The sequence below is a fragment of the Melozone crissalis genome, unplaced genomic scaffold (assembly GCF_028551555.1).
Source record: "Melozone crissalis strain CALT ecotype California unplaced genomic scaffold, PUWL_Pcris_2 ptg000045l_1, whole genome shotgun sequence".
Taxonomy (NCBI): domain Eukaryota; kingdom Metazoa; phylum Chordata; class Aves; order Passeriformes; family Passerellidae; genus Melozone; species Melozone crissalis.
Genome location: NW_026535823.1, coordinates 19366411 through 19383355, shown reverse-complemented (window position 1 = coordinate 19383355; position 16945 = coordinate 19366411). Strand labels below are relative to the sequence as shown.

The 16945-nt window shown below is 38.2% G+C and overlaps 1 protein-coding gene across 5 annotated transcripts in view; it reads right to left on the bottom strand.

The window, feature by feature from the left end:
• Positions 1–4955: 4955 nt before the first annotated feature.
• Positions 4956–16945, bottom strand: part of TTLL7 (tubulin tyrosine ligase like 7) — a 65348-nt gene continuing 53358 nt past the window's right edge. For 3 of the 5 annotated variants that reach the window (XM_054285964.1, XM_054285963.1, XM_054285965.1), the window contains 3 exons: positions 14761–14921; positions 10473–10646; positions 4956–7266 (listed from right to left, as the gene is read on the bottom strand). In XM_054285964.1, coding sequence (XP_054141939.1) covers positions 7146–7266; positions 10473–10646; positions 14761–14921 — 456 coding nt within the window. In that variant the 3' untranslated portion in view covers positions 4956–7145. Of the gene's footprint in view, positions 7267–9985; positions 10105–10472; positions 10647–14760; positions 14922–16945 lie in introns of all 5 variants that reach the window. The other 2 variants (XM_054285966.1, XR_008483669.1) reach the window with 2 other exon arrangements.

Genomic DNA, 16945 nt, shown 5'->3' with positions numbered 1-16945 from the left:
TATACTAATTGGATACCACTTGGGCAACTGAAACACATTTCCTGTAAAAGAGGTGTATTCAAACACAGATAAGCACATATACTTGGATAGTTTGAACACTGTTTCACATGAGATGATGATTCATATTTCTATTACAGCTTTTTCCTCAAACCCAAATTTGGTAGCATTGGAAGCTATAAGATATACAAAACTTACTCTTTCCTCCATTTGAGTGAGCTGGGGGAAGGAAGGAAGGGAAGAAAAACTGCAAAGTTTAGGAAGAGGAGTCTGAGTTAGAAACAAGTTCCTCTACCACAGCAAACAGCCACCCTACTCTGACAGCTGCAACAACCCATGCAAGAGGTACCAACAGCTTGGAGGGCAACTACAGAACTACTGCACTTACCCTGCTTTTCAAAAAAATTCCCTTGCTACCTGTGTTCCCATTATTCACCACTTGTGACCATACTGTCATACTCAGCAGCACACCTGTGGAGCAAAGCATTTGGCTTCCCAGTTGGGCAAAAGGCACATCACAGCTGAAAGGAGTTAGGGGTTCCTCTGTTCCAAAACAAAAGCAGAGGCCATGGTGACAGGAGAGGAACATGCAGGCTGCATCAACTGCAGACAGAAATAGAGGAAAGCACCAACTCTGTCTGGTGTGCCATGTAGTCAAGTTTAGTGAGTATAACCCAACCACAGAGCCTTCGGCAGTTGTTCTGATTAATCTGGAAAACCATCCCACAGACTAACTGAAGTAAAGTTTGGAAAGATGCTGTCAGGTCCATTTTAACAATACTTGTAGAAGTTATTTTAGGGACCATATTTTTCACCATGCCTGTAAGATTTCTCAGCTGCTTCTGACTGCATAATGCAGACCAGAGCAAACATCACAGCAACCAACAGTGTGACTGAAGTTAAACTGCCCCACAGCACACTTGTCTACTACTGTGCCATTTTGATGCAGCTACTTTGTTCAGCCTCTGAATCCGAATACAAGAAATCAGATGGCTTGAATCCCACACAATTGTGAAAAAGCACATCCCACCCATAGAAAGTACAAACCCTGCACGGGAAGGGAAGAGGCCTGACTCAGCAGAACACCTGCAATCACCTAATAGGGCTGAATGGGAAAGGACAGGTGGGATGGAATAAAGTCCAACTCTCACAACACTTATGTATCTCTGAAATTGCCAGCTATTTACCAACATGGTCAGTTTCAAAAACGTGTCTAGACTGCACAGTGTCCCAGTTCATTAGTTAACAGAAAGAGTCCAGATTTCTGTACAGGACTATTTGTACTACTTCTCATTGTCTATGTTTGGTTGTTTGACAAGTTTAATGTCTTTGTAAGGGACATTGTAAATCAGTTATTTTACCAAACAAACACTAGAACTAATGAAACCTGTAGCTGTGACATCCAAGTCCCTGGACAAGCAACATCAGAGCTGTAGGGGCAACTTCAGCTATGAGCAAAATCATTCAGCAGAGAGGTGCTTGCACACAAGGGCTGCTCAGGGCACAGGTGCATTCTCCTAGAAACACATTTTGACTTTCCATATTGGTCTATTCTTGTGCCAGATGCACCTTCGCTGAGTCCACTTGCGTCACTCAGAGCTGTATTTCTCTTTGCAAAGTAAATTAATCCCATCTCTCTTGTGCAAGGAAAACCAGAGTGATAGTCTGATACCTGGGTCAGATCAAGAAATCTGAGCACTGCATAGAAGTTTGAAATAAAAATATTGGATGATTTTTTTTTTTTCAGTCTTGAAATTGAAAGCTTCTATGTAGAAAATAAGGTCCTCTATGTCCTTCTGATAAGCTTCCAAAAAAGACAGTGGATTGTGGGGAATTTTTTAACAAAACTGACTGTGCATTAATGATATAGGTCAGTCAGATGACACTGCACCACTTAGTTAAAAACAATATATAGCATTAAGTGAAACCATCTGTTCTGCCATGGCAGAATTATTTGCCATAACAGCAAATAATTTCCACAAAGGTGGGCACAAGGAAAACTTTTAATATGAAACCACTTCCAGCATAATGTTTTTTTCTCATCATATCCCCTTGCATTTTATACTCTTTTTGGGCTCCAATCCACCTCATGGCTGCCCCCCTCAGCCTTGAAAGGCAGCGCTTTGCCCGTGCTCCACATCCCTCCCGTGGCGCTGCGTGGCAGGAGCCGGGAGCAGTGAGGGCACGGAGGAAGGGCGGATAGGGGTCACTTCCCTGCACAACGCTGCTGATCAGCCCTGACAGGGGCTGGCACCGAGGGGACCGACTGCTGTGCAGCCACCTGAGCCTGCACGGCACGCTGGGCACCCGTGTCAGACACCCCTGCAGCCAGGCAGGGGCTGCACTTCACTCTGTGGTGCTAAAAGCAGGCTGACCCACGCCGTGGGGACTTGGGCCATACACAGTAGCCTTCACTGCATTATTTTATAGCATAAGCTGTAGCATCTGTGTTGAAAGGAGGGCAGCACTCAGCTCAGTATAAACAGATTTCCTTTCTGCAGAAATGTTGCCTTTTGTTTTAAAGAAATGAGGATATGTTAAAAACATCAAGAATGCACCTGCCTTGATTCCCCACAAGCAGAGTCTTCTGTTCCATATACGTAAAAAGTAAAATTACCCCCATTTCCTTAAGAGTCCTAAAGTGCTACAGGTATTTACACACTAACAAAGACTCCTCTACGTTAACAAGAGATTTCAATAATGCAGGGAACTGCACAGAGGTGGCTGGCAGAGAACAAAGAACACAGATGCAGAATAACAATCTAACACGTGGGAATTTTACCACATACAGAAAAAATTACAAATGTTTTTAGCAAATGCTGAAGTGAAAGATTTGCCAGTAAGAATGCCATTTAACAGCAAATTATTTCCTCCTGAAAATGGATTCCCGTTGCAACAGCTTCAAGTTAACTGTTTAACAATGCATGCAAAGCTAACTTGCAAATAATCATATTTGCTAACACCTAAATTAGACGCTATAACTGTCAGTGCAATTCAGTCTTTTCACAGAATCAATTAGATTGGAAAAGACCTCTGAGATCAAGTCTAGCCTGTGACCAAACACTACAATGTCACCTAGAGCAAGGTACCAAGTGCAATGTCCAGCCTTTTCTTAAACACCTCCTAGGATGGTGACTCCATCACCTCCCTGGGCAGTCCATTGCAATGTCTAATCATTTATCTGAAGAAATTCCCACAAATGTCCAACCTGAACTGCCCCTGGCACAGCTTGAGACTATGTCCTCTCGTCCTGTCACCTGTTCCTTGGGAGACCAGCCTGACCCTACCTGGTTACACCCTCCTTGCAGGGAGCTGCAGAGAGAGATAATGCCACTGCTGAGCCACCCCCTTCTCCAGGCTAAACAGCCCCAGCTCCTTCAGCTGCTCCTCATAGGGCTTACCCTCCAGAGCGTCCACTGGACACCCTGCAGCACCTCCCTGTCCTCCTGCACTGAGTGGTCCAGCATGCACGCAGCACTCGAGGCACCTCGCCAGTGCCAAGGACCGGGGGACAATCACTGTCCTAGTCCTGCTGGCCATGCTACTTCTCTCATAAGCCAGGATGCCACTGGCCTTCTTGGCCTGTGCTGGCTCGTACCCAGCAGCTGTTGACCAGCAGCCCCAGTCCCTTTCTGCCAGGCAGTTTCCAGCCACTCTGCCCCAAGGCTGTGGCACTGCAGAGCTTTGCTGTGACCCAAGGGCAGGACTCAGCGTTTCTCTTTGTTGAGCCTCATACTCTTGGTCTCTGCTGATCAGTCCAGCTTATCCAGATCCCTCTGGGCTTACTGTTAATATTTTCACTTGAATATGACAGGGAAGTCATAACCATAAACTTAAGGTTTTATATATAAAAAGTGATTTTGTTCTAGAGCTCCTAGACCAGATAAGAAACCTTTTAGATGTAATTTTAAACACTGAGTAATTTGTTTACTTTTCAGTACAGAGAATCAGCACTTAGTTACTAATTTTTCTAAAACGAGTATGAGTCTTTGCAGGCAGAACAACAAGCCAAGGCGAAGGTCTACAAATAAGTCTCCTTATGCTGTACATCAAGTAATATTTCCTCCAACATTCAAGCAATGCGTCCAAAAAGGTAATTTCCTTACTCTGGTGCTCAAATAACGCGCGAAGTCTTTGTAAATTTTAATAACCGGCATTTCCGAGCCCGTCTCTACGCTGGGGCAGTAGGAGCGCCGGGCGCGGTTCCCCCAGCCCCGGGGCCGGGTGAGCGCTGCCGCCGCCCAGACCCGCCCGGGGCCGCTCCTCGCCGGCCTCCCCTGCCCGCTCCCGGCCAATCGACTGTAAAAGTCGTGTAACTCTAATAACCGCGGGGAATAATAAAAATAAAATTTAAAAAAGGCGATATTTGTGACTAACCGCCAGCAGAGCTTCCGGAGGTGCCGTTACTGATAAACGAGGAGCTCAGCTCTCCCTGCTCCTCTGCCAGGGCCGGGCGGGCCGGGGCTGCGGCCTCCGGCGCCGAGAGCTGGGCACGCACCGGGCGCGTTCCAGGTGCTGTGATACACCGCACAGAAACCATTAAATACCTCATTCCAGTCGTGTCGGAACCGGGTAAAGATCACCGCTGGTGACATCTCTGTGTTCCTTTGCTTGGCATCACACGGCACCTGGAAACAGAGCCGGGATCTCGCTGCGCTAGCGCGGACATTGCGGGGCTGCCCTCAGGGCCACGCTCCATGAGCTCGCTGCTGCTCCCTGAGCAGAGCCCGGGTGCCAGGGGCAGGGGCAGGCAGACCTGCTGGCCAAAAGGCTGCAGGAGCTTACGGCCACTAATTAAGACTTATTAGAACCACTGGTGTGATCACAAAGCAAATTGCGGCTGTTTTGCAGAGGAAAGGGGTAACTGCTTCCACCTAGGGCACTCCCTGGAGCGGGGCTACAGGTGCAGCCCGTAATTCACCCGCAGAGCACACGCGCTGGTTCTGAGGAGCTGCAGCCAAGTGTAGCATGATGTTTATTGAAGGTATTGATTCACACATTATATTAGGAACACATGACCACTTAGGAAAGGTTATCAGAAATGCAAATATATTAAGTCATGTCAGACGTAAACCACCATCTGGTCCACTTTTGTACATGCTAAATGAAATTTTTTTCCTAGATTTATCCATAGGTATGGTTAGTAGCCCTCTTTCTTTTGGCAGAGTATTCTGTACAGACTGACCTGGCCCAGCACTGGCATTCGAAAATAGAAATCATATAGTGAAGTTTAGGAGTAAAAAGACATGTGAACCTCCTGTCCTAAAGCTCTGTTAGAGTCTGGCAGGCTAAGCTGGAAGCTGATCTTATCCTTATGGCCAAAAGTAGAATGCAATGGAAGCCTCCTCCAAGAAGAGAAAATTTACAGCTTTTATTAGATGTTACAGATAACCAGAGTATGCATTAATAGTCACTGTATGGATCAAAAGAGATATACAATTAATGTGAACATACTATATTACTGAACTAGTATTACCACAAAAATTAAAAAGACTTTACCAGACCAAAAGACTGATTTGATCTGGTAATTGCAAGAGGGTATTTTTATTTGTTTACAAATATTCTTGTTATATATTCTGCAGTTCTAGAGCTGAGGCACTACAGCACAGGCATCAAAAATCTCAACCAAATTTCCAGTTTTTATATATCCTATGACTAAAACTTCTTAAAAAATAATTTCCATACAACTTCAATCTGAAATCTCTTAAGTCTCTTAAATTTTGTCTTAAATTGTTGGATATCAAAAAACACTAACATATTTGCTCCTGAGGATAATTAGCCCCCAAATTATTTTTTTAAAGTATACCTGAAATACATTGATAATTTACAAACACGTTTCAGGGTTAAATGATTCATAAGTACACGAGTCTTTGGTAAATAATAACTACTCTGCTCTTCACTCAAATAAAAAACTTAATTATTTTTAAATCTAGAGTAACTGATTTAATAATTATTTCTCTAATGAATAAGGCTCACATGGCACAATGCTGAGTGGGATAAATGGCTGTATGTATCAAAACCCAAATGATGTTTTCAGGCTACAAATCCTGTAAATACTAGGTTCCTGCTCTGGCTCATTTTGGTTTTGTGCTGTTCAGCCAGTCTCAGGAATCTAGACCTGAATGAGAGCTTTCTAGTGAATTAGATTTCCAACATTTAAAGGTGTCAGCAATCTAGAAAATACTGTCCATTGCAAAGATACATTCTACAGTAGGTACTGGATTGCATGCTAAAAACTACAACAAACCAATTAGTTTAAGTTTCAAATAATACATTACAGCTGCAGTATTTCCTAAAAATGTCTGCTTTACCACTTAGGCAGTGTAACAGAAAAACTATGCACTATGCATGCGTGTGGAGCTGAGGATGACTGCTTGCTCCCAAAGGAAACCTAAAGGCACAGGATACAGATAATGTGAATGAAAACCTGGAAACAAACATTGGCTTCCATTTTATTACGAGAATCCAATTAGGAAGTGAATGCCTAAACTGATATTTTACTGTTTGTGTACTAGATGCCTTCACTTTGGCTAAAGGATACTATATCATGTCCTTTAAGAAAAATAGTAGTATTAAATAGATCTTGTCATTTCAGAGGAGAAATAAAAATATATCTGCTTTGGGTTTGGCTTACAGAGTTTTGGGGTTTATTTTAAACATATCCAAGAACAGATTATTTTTGATAACATATCCATGTTCAGATTATTTTGATAACTGTTACAGATTTACTGTTCTGTAAGAGTTTTCTAATTATCTGCTTTGTTAAAGGACATTTGAGACAATAAATAATAATACAGTTTACAATAAATAATTTTCAAGTCAAAGTATTGTACTTACAAAATAATGTAATACTGTATAGAATCTTCCAGAACAATTCCATTTTATATATTCTGCAGCAAAAATAACATTTCTAGTAGGAAGGAGTTACTTATAAACCTAGCAAGATCTACACATTCACATGTGTGTGTAAACAACTTAACAAGGTTCATTATGTTCCCAGAAAAGCTATGCTTTTACAGTAGGTTTTCAGCTAAAGTTTATTATAATATGATGGTAAGAAATATATAACAGTGCTTATGTTTAGCTCTATCACAAGTTTAAAAAAAAAAAGAAATTGCCATTATTTACAACAGCAATTTCCTTTTACTTCACAAGTGGCTGTATCTGTGTGTGAACAAAAGGTTAGGGCGAGGCGATCCAGATGGACTGCAGCTAAGTTTGGATGAGGATGGTTTCAGGATGAACAGTGAAGGTCTTGGCAATAAACACCTAGAAAGGATATGAAAAACACAGCAAAGTTTACAGACAAAGCAACATTCAAGAGCAAAAGAAGTAGTTGTTAATGTGCCAGACTTTATGATTGGTGTGTGCAGGAAACTCAGTACAGTAAATGCTATTTATGAAACACAGAGGGCAATAGGCACAAACTAACTCAGAAAAGGAATATAAACTCTGTTGTATTAAATAAATAAACCATTAAATAAATAAACAATGGAATCCTGTGTAAACAACAGAATCCTGTTTAATTTAAACTGGGCAAAAAACCATCTTATAAAAAGTTGGATCATAAAAAAAAAAAAAAAAAAGATTAAACACCAAGATTTCCATGTCTAATGTTCCTAATGTTCTAAGAATAGACATGTTACCACTACTGTAGTAAAGGAAGAAATGATTACTATAACCTAGTAATTCAATTCACATCAGTGACTATTTGCTTTTTAAATTCAGGAAACTGTATAGCTTGTATTTAATCTAAAAATACAAAGAGCAGTTTATCGTATCCTAATATTAATTCTTAAATATTTTCATGCTGTAATTAACTAAAAGTTAATTGTAGAAGTCAATAAAGTGTGCAAAAATAACATCCATACTAAATCAGAATTTCGCAAGGAATTATGTCAGTGTTAGGATGGATTAACACAACACATTGTATAAATTATTGCTTAAAAATTGTTGTGCAATTCTAGTGAATCATATTGATTAATGACAAATAAGTTAAAAGACTGGTCAGACTGATTCCATGGATAGAAACAGCAGCACTGTGTAAAGAGGAATAATCTATATGAGAAAGTGTACACATGTGCTTTGTTTGAGCTTGAGAAAAACCTTATCACCAACATATTTTTTAAAGAATTTATTTTTTAAAGAAAAAATAAAGCCTGACTTGGAATGGGTTTTTGGTGAGCTTGACACTTCACTGTGTCACCAGACCTAGTCCTACCTTTGCTTGATGATACAGTAAAAAACTCCAGTACTTCCCAGAGAATATGCCATGTAATAGATAAGGTCATTTAGCAAGCTGTAAGGACCTAGTGGTAGATTTTTTTTTTTTTGTAATACAGGTTAATTTATGACTTTTTACACAGTTTGATTTTAGCTAATTTTTTAAGAGACTTTGGTATGGTTTTTGAGCAATCCTGTTGTTTAATTTACTTAGTGGGTTTCCAGTTAAGAGATAGAATTGAAAAGAAATTTGAGAAGTTATTAAAGAATTCTGTGGCAGTTTTCATTATCTTTTTAACCGTTCCTGTACAAATAAATTTTCCCAGCTAAAAGCTATCTATTTGTAAACTGTGAGAGCTTTAGTTTCACAAACATTTGTTTCTTAAACACAAACAAAATAAAAAATTTGTTTGTGCTCAGAAAAAACAAAGTTCTTCAAATTAGATTTTATAAAGTCTTGAAAAAATTGACTTTTCATACATTTATTACATTATACTGTAATATTTTCTTGCACCACAGAATTTTATGGAGAGTCAGGAAAACTATTATTAGTAGTGGAGATTCATTAAAAACAAAAACCTGTGTGAAAAGTGAATTGGTATTGTGGTTCTCCCACTTGTAGAAAAGTAGTTCATTACAATTGTGGGCTGTTACAGACAAGAGAATTTATTTCCATACGTGTCTTTCATTTCACAAATTCAGAATATCATGGTTAACTGGCATATTGCTGTATTCATGTCTAGATGAAACATTGAACTGTAACTTTAATCAGAGTTGTCTTGACACTCCATTACTGATATTTACGATATAGAGGGCTTAGATTCCTCCAGCCTATGAAGTTTATGAATAACTTCCATTCAGCATCCAAAGAAATACAGAAACTGGAGACAAGAAAGTTCTCTTGGACCATCCCTTTCATTGCATTCCAAAGGCAAGCCTGTTAGTTGAGTACATTACAGTAATCTGAACTGTTTGAATAACTTGTGGTTGGTCATGATGTAAAATTTTCTGCAGCATTAACTATAAAGGCAATAAAAACTTTGAGATTTTCTAGTCTTAGCTAATCCAAATGACTTTACCATACTCCTGCTATTACTCAGGAGCTGTTAATATTGAATATGATTGCTTTGTGGCTAACATACTTCTGCTTTTGCTGTGATCAAACAAATTTAGTTTCTGGTTGGCTTTAAATTATGTTAGAGTGTCTTAAAATCCACATGTCAATAATGCATCGGTCCAGTGTATCAAATAAGTAATCTGAGCTATATCAAGTAAGCAATTAAGTAATAAAATGAGTTTAATAGATAATATATCAAAAATTTGTTTTTCACATAATGCTTAAATCACAAAGCCCTTCTATGAAACAATATATGCAAGATATTCTATATAAACAAAGCACTTGTAATTTTTATATACACAATAATTAAAATGGGATAGAATTTGGATTCTAAGTAATTTAAAACTGACATTTTAATTCTCTGTCTATGACTGTTTAATTGCAAATTGTTGACTGCCATAGTTGGAGCATTCTCAGTAATCCCTACACTGATAATATTACAACCTCTATTGTATCCAGTTGGGGAACTAAACCAGCCAATGGAGAATCAAGTAAGTGCCAAATAATTATTTTACTATATGATGCTGTTTTGCAAGGTTTGACGATATATTTATGCTCCATAAAATGGAATAATAAAACTTCTGGTCTATAGATTTTGGAAATCAACTTTGCAAAACTGTGCAACACAGTAAATCAGATGGCACTTACCTGACCCTTGGCTGGAGCTGTGCCCCTATGGCAGCCCACTGCGAATGTGAAGCCAGAAGTATCTGACATGTTAGGAAACCTCTAGGAATGCAAATCTGGAAACACTGACTTTGAGGGATCTGAGAAGGGGAAGAAAGGAGATTTTCAGTTCACTTTCTGGAAAGCCTTTGCTGCAGCTAATTAGGCAGTAGGCAATCAAGAGTTTAATAAGTGTACAAGATGTACACAAGTTTACAGAAGTTTAATAAGACATACAAGATATGTATGTCAAGTTTTCTTTTGGTAGCACTTCATGACTGGGGCAGTGTTATTGGAATGACCAAAAGTCAGGATCAAGGAATATGCTGGGGAGTTTGGTGGGTTTTTTTCTTAAATACAGAGGAAACCAGACTTAAGGAAAAATTTAGTGGTAGCAACATGGAATAAAACCTGTTCTAATACTATCCTTTATAAGTATAACTTAGGAGGAAAATATTCAAATTTATACCTTGTATCATCCCAGTGATGGCTCATCCCAGTTGGGGATCCTCTTGCATCTGATGAGTGTTTGTAAACTACCAGCAGGCAGTGTTTACAAAGCTGAACTATTCGCTGGCAGCACTGGAGCTGCTCCGGAGTCAGCGCCTCTGAGCCTTTACTAAATGTGGTTTCCCAAGAGCTCCTATTATGGAAAAAGAAACAAATTCATGGTCTCTATCACAAATTGCAATCTAAGAGCTTTATTGCTTTATATCAGATTTAACAACTGAGGAATAAGACAAAAAGCACAACCTTGCAGGAAAGGTACAGGAAAGGTTTATACTAACTGTTTAACACAAATACTGGCAGATGCTGAGTCCAAAACACAAAGTAAGAAATTAATCTTTATATGGGAAATATCCACTGCAATTTTTCATTTGGTTTGTTCCCTGAAGTGTTTACAGAGCCATTACTTCGGTTTAGCACATAAAGAATTATGGTCACAAAATTGTATATTTGTCTAACAACAGGAATAACACAAAACACTTATTATTTCTAACAGGCTACCACCTGTTAAAAGGAATTAAAGGAACTAATAAAAGTAATAAATTATTTCTAAATGTCCACACAGCATAATAATACTTTTCTTTAAGTACATGATACTAAGAAACAAGTATGAAATTAATTTACAGGAGATTAGTATGTGTTCTGCTTCCTTATCCAAAAAATCATATGAAGAGAGTCTCTCAGTTTAGTCATTGGAATACTGCTTATTATTTCCTCTGGTCACATGGGTTGGTGATCTACACTTAAGTGCAACTTGCAGAGTACATCTATAGAAAAATTCCTTTTGTTTTCTTAAGAAGCCATTTTTCTTTGAGGGAAAAAAGCCACCAAGGCCTACCACATCCATATAAACCAGGTGTGTTTCAGCACAGACGACTACAATAAATAGTTCTTTGCATACATCTCTGCATTCTTGTTTGTGCAAAATTCTGACCATATTATACATAATTCAATCTGTTTTAAAAGGCAACGTGGTGATTGTGAAGACTTCTTTTGGACAGAATTATTATCCAGTAGCACAGATGGTTTGTAAGCTTGAGCTTTTTTGTTTGTATATGAAAGAAGCACTTCACAGAGTGAGGGAAATTTGCTGCATCTGGCTTCAACATAGCATCCAGGCCGATTTAGCCTTGCCCACAGAGACCAGCAGTAGATTTCACAATGCCCATGTAGAAAGTTCATCCTTCAAACAACATCACAGAGCCAGCAAGCTCACTCCTGCCTAGTAAGATTTTTTTAAACTGAGCTGCATTTCACTGTGAGGGTGGTGAGACACTGGCACAGTTTGCCCAGGGAGGCTGTGGATGCCCCAGCCCTGACAGCGTTCAAAGCCAGGTTGGAAAAGGCCTTGAGCAACCTGGTCTAGTGGGATATGTCCCTGTCCATGGCTGGGGGCTGGGACTAGATGATCTATAAGGTCCATTCCAACCCCTTAATATTTTATGAATCAATGATTCTATGATTAAGATGGAATTAAAACCATTTATGACTAAAAGATGAGCTGTATGTATAGCTAACTGATTTGTCAGCCTGGCTCCTCTGTCTAGATGGTATGTTCCAGCTGAAAACATTCAGTCCTACTGAATTTTCATTGCAAACATAAATTTCAATGATGCAAGCATTTGTCTTTAATTATTATTCATACAATTGTTTAAGTATTGTTTGTATACATCAAAACTTTAATTTCACAAACTGAATCATCATAGAATCATTTAGGTTGGAAATGCGCTCTTAAGATCATTGAGTAATACTACTACTTTTCTTTAATATATTTTTCTCAACTGTTTTCTGTCTGGGAACTGTCCATATGTATTTTTATGTAGAAATTAATCTATTGTCTTCAGTCTTTCCTCATGAAGTCATGCTGGTAGAAAGTAGCAAGATGACAGTCCAAGAATTACATTCCTTCAACAGATTCACATTGCTACACATAATTATATTGTAATTCACTCCATTCACTCAGAAATCCTGTAGAAGAAACTTTCCTGATAAATTCCATAGGTTCTGGTCTTTGTGATAACTTTTCTACAGTTAAGTGGCATTTTTTCAGTGACAAATAATATATGGCCTGCTGCAACTGTGACTGACTATGAACTAATACTAGATAGTTACCCTCATAACAAAAGCTGAGATTTGGAGACATACACATGAATTTTAATGAACTTTCATATAAATGTGCCTGTGCAACTTCCTCCATGTGTTAGACAGATTCAGTTTATTCTCCATTATACTGCAATCAACAGGGATCAGAATTCTGTTTCCTAAATTTAATTGGTTATGCTGTAACTTTATCTTCCATACATCAGTAAGAAATCACAGACTCCTCACCAGATACAAAAAAGAGAGTATTATACTGGATTGTGCAATGTGGTCAATCGTGTTATTATTTTTATAATCATCAGAAGTCAACTGGTTCTTCTAGTTTTCTTCTATTACTTTTAGTTGTTTATTATACAGTAAAACAAATGAACCTTTATGAAACCCTTTACATCACCTTTTTTTCACAGAGATTTTCTTTGTTTTCTTTTCATTAAAATAGCACATACCCAGCAGAGATCTAACCAGCAAGAGGAAACCTTAAGGCCATTAACTCCATTCTTCTTCCAAGACATCTATCTTATTAATAGTGAACACACTACACTCCTTAATGGATTTTCATATAGTAATATTGTTTCTGAATCAGCACATTAATTCCTCTTTCCCAACATGTTTCTCCAAATTCTACACACACCCTATGTTTATTCCAATCTGTTTATTCCAATTCTTTAAAATGGCACAATGAACTCTTGGGGAAGAGTGATGAAAAGTTGACCTCTCTGCTACAGAGGTACTGCCATGAGTTCTCAGTTGTGTGTTATGGGGCAAGAAGGATGCTTGTAACTGAATAAACAACATACTGGCGAGGTGCAAACAGCCTTTTTGTTTTCTTCCATGAATTCTGTATTATCTCTAACAAGTGTTTTACATGCAGAGTGATAGTTATACATACTGGATATTTATATATTCTACAATATTTTTAGAATCTTTTATATAACAACTCCTCTTACAAGGAACTGGATCTTTGTCAAAGAATAACTCCACTTATAATATTTTATGACAACAAAAGAATTGAGCTTGTACTCAAGACTTTACACACCTCTGCTAGCATGAAGGAAAGAAAAAATTGGGAAGAATCCTAACAGCTTGCACAACAACAAGCTTTCAGCAATGAGATGATGATAAAAGACCTGTTGATCTTTTGGATCCCTCAGATCCCTCTTCTTCTTGTGATCCATTTTCTTGGGAAACAATTAACAAGGGTAATGTGTGAATTCTCCACATACTATAAATGACTATGTGTGAACATTGTTGATTCCTTTGTCCGTACAATATCCAACAGCATATTAATTGTTGTAGTTCATTTTCAATACATCTCTTAGAACAACTTATGCAAGCTAACAAATGCCCCCCTCCATTCTTTATACATTTTATATACTAACAGAGAAAATGTTCTTTTTTGTGTGCAATATATTTCATATTTAAAATTTTGTATTCTTATTTTATGAATAAATTTGTGTGTGGGAGCAATTAGTTAATACCCTTGATATGATCCCCCAAATCTATATTTCTATCAATGCCTTTGATTTCAGGAATTTAGATTCTGAAGTAGAGGTTATTGAACTTGTTTATATGTCCAGATCTTTTCTTCCCTGTAAAAAACTTGTATTTGCTACCCAAACCAAAAACACCTGCTTACATGGACATTCAATATTCTGCATATACTTAACTTTCTACCAGTATGGGAAACAGAGAATGTAATCAAGCACAGAAGTTTGAACTGTTTATTAGTAAACCACAGAACTGACATTGCATCTGGCATGAGATGTCAGCTGCACTTGTGACCGAACTCTCCTTATGATCTGGAGCACAAATAGATTCTGTGATTTCTGTTGATGGCAGGTCCATGTTTGACACAGTGCTCTGGCTTAAAAATCATGCACCATCCAGCAAAAGAGTTAACTTAGGGGCTAAAATATTTTGAATATTATATTTTCTCCTTAGGTTATTAAATTTGTAAATACATTTCTAAATGTTTGATTCCATTTCTGAAAAGGTTGGTCTTGATTGCTAGACTTAATTCTACTATATATCTTAAGGTGATTTTAAAACAATTTCAATGTATTACATTGTTCTTGTGAATGAAAATGAGCAACAAAGTATGCCAGCATTGATTGTAGTTGTGAAGTTATGAAGAAGAAAAAAAAAATTACCCTGAATTACAGAAACAGTTCCATAGGCCTTGGCCGTGGCTCCAAAGTAAGCGGTTAAACAGCCGGTTAAAAAGACGGTAGAGATGGAGATTTTCAATGTCCGGAGCTTTCCAGACGTGCTGTAGAACTGCACGGACACTTGTCCTGACTATATCCAAAACCTAGGAAACAGCATTCCAAGTAAATCAAAGACATTTTGCAAAACCAAAACCCAGCTGATGGCTGATGCCCAGCATGCATACAGTCAGCTATCCCTGTACATATGACTGCATACCTGTACATGCCTACATTCATTTCTGTGCAGTCATCAGCTAACTTTTTTATTATTATATGTTCTTTCTGTTAGTAACATTTTGCAAAGCCAAATCACAGTATTTTAATTTTATTACTGAAAAGTTTATTTCTGTTTTTTCAGTCTGTTCAATAATACTAGCTCATTTAAATGACAGAAAGGGTAAAAAGAAACAAATTCTAGTCTTTAATTGTGTCAATTAAAGACTAGAAGCAACTTAATTAACCCAAGTACTGTATGTCTTCTTTTCCCACTCCCTTGTAAAATCTATTTTATAAGGAACTAAAATGTCCTGGAAAACTACAAACTGCCTTTGGTTTAATGTCTGTTTCAGTTCAGTGTTACCCTATATCAAACCATATTAGTGTACCTGGCAAGAGACAGCGGTGACATCAGTAAGAAAATAATCAGCAAGATATTTAAAATAGAAACATTTATCAGCACGCAATGGATTTATTACATATGGACTACATTTAAATGCAAGAGCTTAAAGGCTGAGCTGCATTCAGTATAGTGCTAGACAGCTGCACATCCAACTTACCAGAGTCCTGGATACACCTTTGCACATCCCACTGAACTGGGGCATGGAAGGAAGGTGGGATTCATCGTGCCTGCTTTTAAATATCTGGACATTCTCTTAACCGAGTCCTCTATGTTCCCTTCATAATCCCTGGAGAGAATCAAGACTCCAGAGTGTCTTGGATTCTGTCTATTTAGATACCATCAATAAGTCTGGGAATATTTTTGTGACCAAAGTAGTATTTAGACCACATATTGACACTCTGAACAGTGTAAAATCTGTCCTATAAAAAAGCCTACAGTGCATGTAAACTATCAACAAAAAAGCCAGTTAAATCCATGAAATTTCCTTCGAAGGAAACACCCTCTCTGCCTTTTTTACATAACAGCATCTTCCAAAAAAACAATCACCCTCAAGTGGGTGATAAACAGATGGAGGTATTTGCTAATTTGGTGTAAGATTTTATAAATTAGAAGGTACAATGCTTTCCCTGGAAACTTTCAGGTGTGTAAGACAAACCGATTCACATGGTGAATCATGGTTCTCAAAAGGTGAAAGAGATTTAGTAGAACAGTAAATTATGGAAGAATGGTGTGGAATTGCAATTTTTAGATCTTCATAAAAAACTGTTGTCTGACAATGAAAGAAATAAAGCTTAAATATACAAAATGCTTGCAGTAGCACAAGGAAGCTACTGCACATTATATACAAAATGCTTGCAGTAGCACAAGGAAGTTTAGTATGCCTAATGGGCAGAAAATCTATACATACCTAATAATGAAATATGTTTTTTTCCCATGTTATTTAAACTCTTTTTGAAGACCTGAGATTAGTCTGCATGCACAGGTCTTGCAGTAATTCCATGTACATAATAGCCCAAAGTAAATACAATACTGTCCTCTCTGTTGGGAGTCGTTATGAATGCAGGTATCTAATGCACTAAAACCCACACCCATGGCCTACTCCTCCCAAAGAGTGAGACAGAAGGAGTAAGATATTAAAACCTAAGGGCACTGATCTTTTTTTGTGATAGCAGGAGCTAAGCCCAGGTTTTGGGCTGTCTCATGACTGTGGGACAGGCTCAGACTTTCAGACACTTCCTTAGCAGCATCAGCCTTCATGCTTCCCAAGCCCTTTTCCTTGTGTCTCACCTGTCCAAGGCATTCCCACACACATGGCTGCTGTCTGTGGTCAAACACACATCTGAAACAACTCAGTCCCTAAAGCACATAGGAATCAGCCCTGCATTTCTTTGCAGATTTACACTGACAATAGTATCTCCTTGTGTGAAAAAGAACAATACCACCCTGTATAGACTCTCTCACTAGTCCAAAAGACATAAGCTAAAAACAATGATGCCAGTGTAGAGCTTT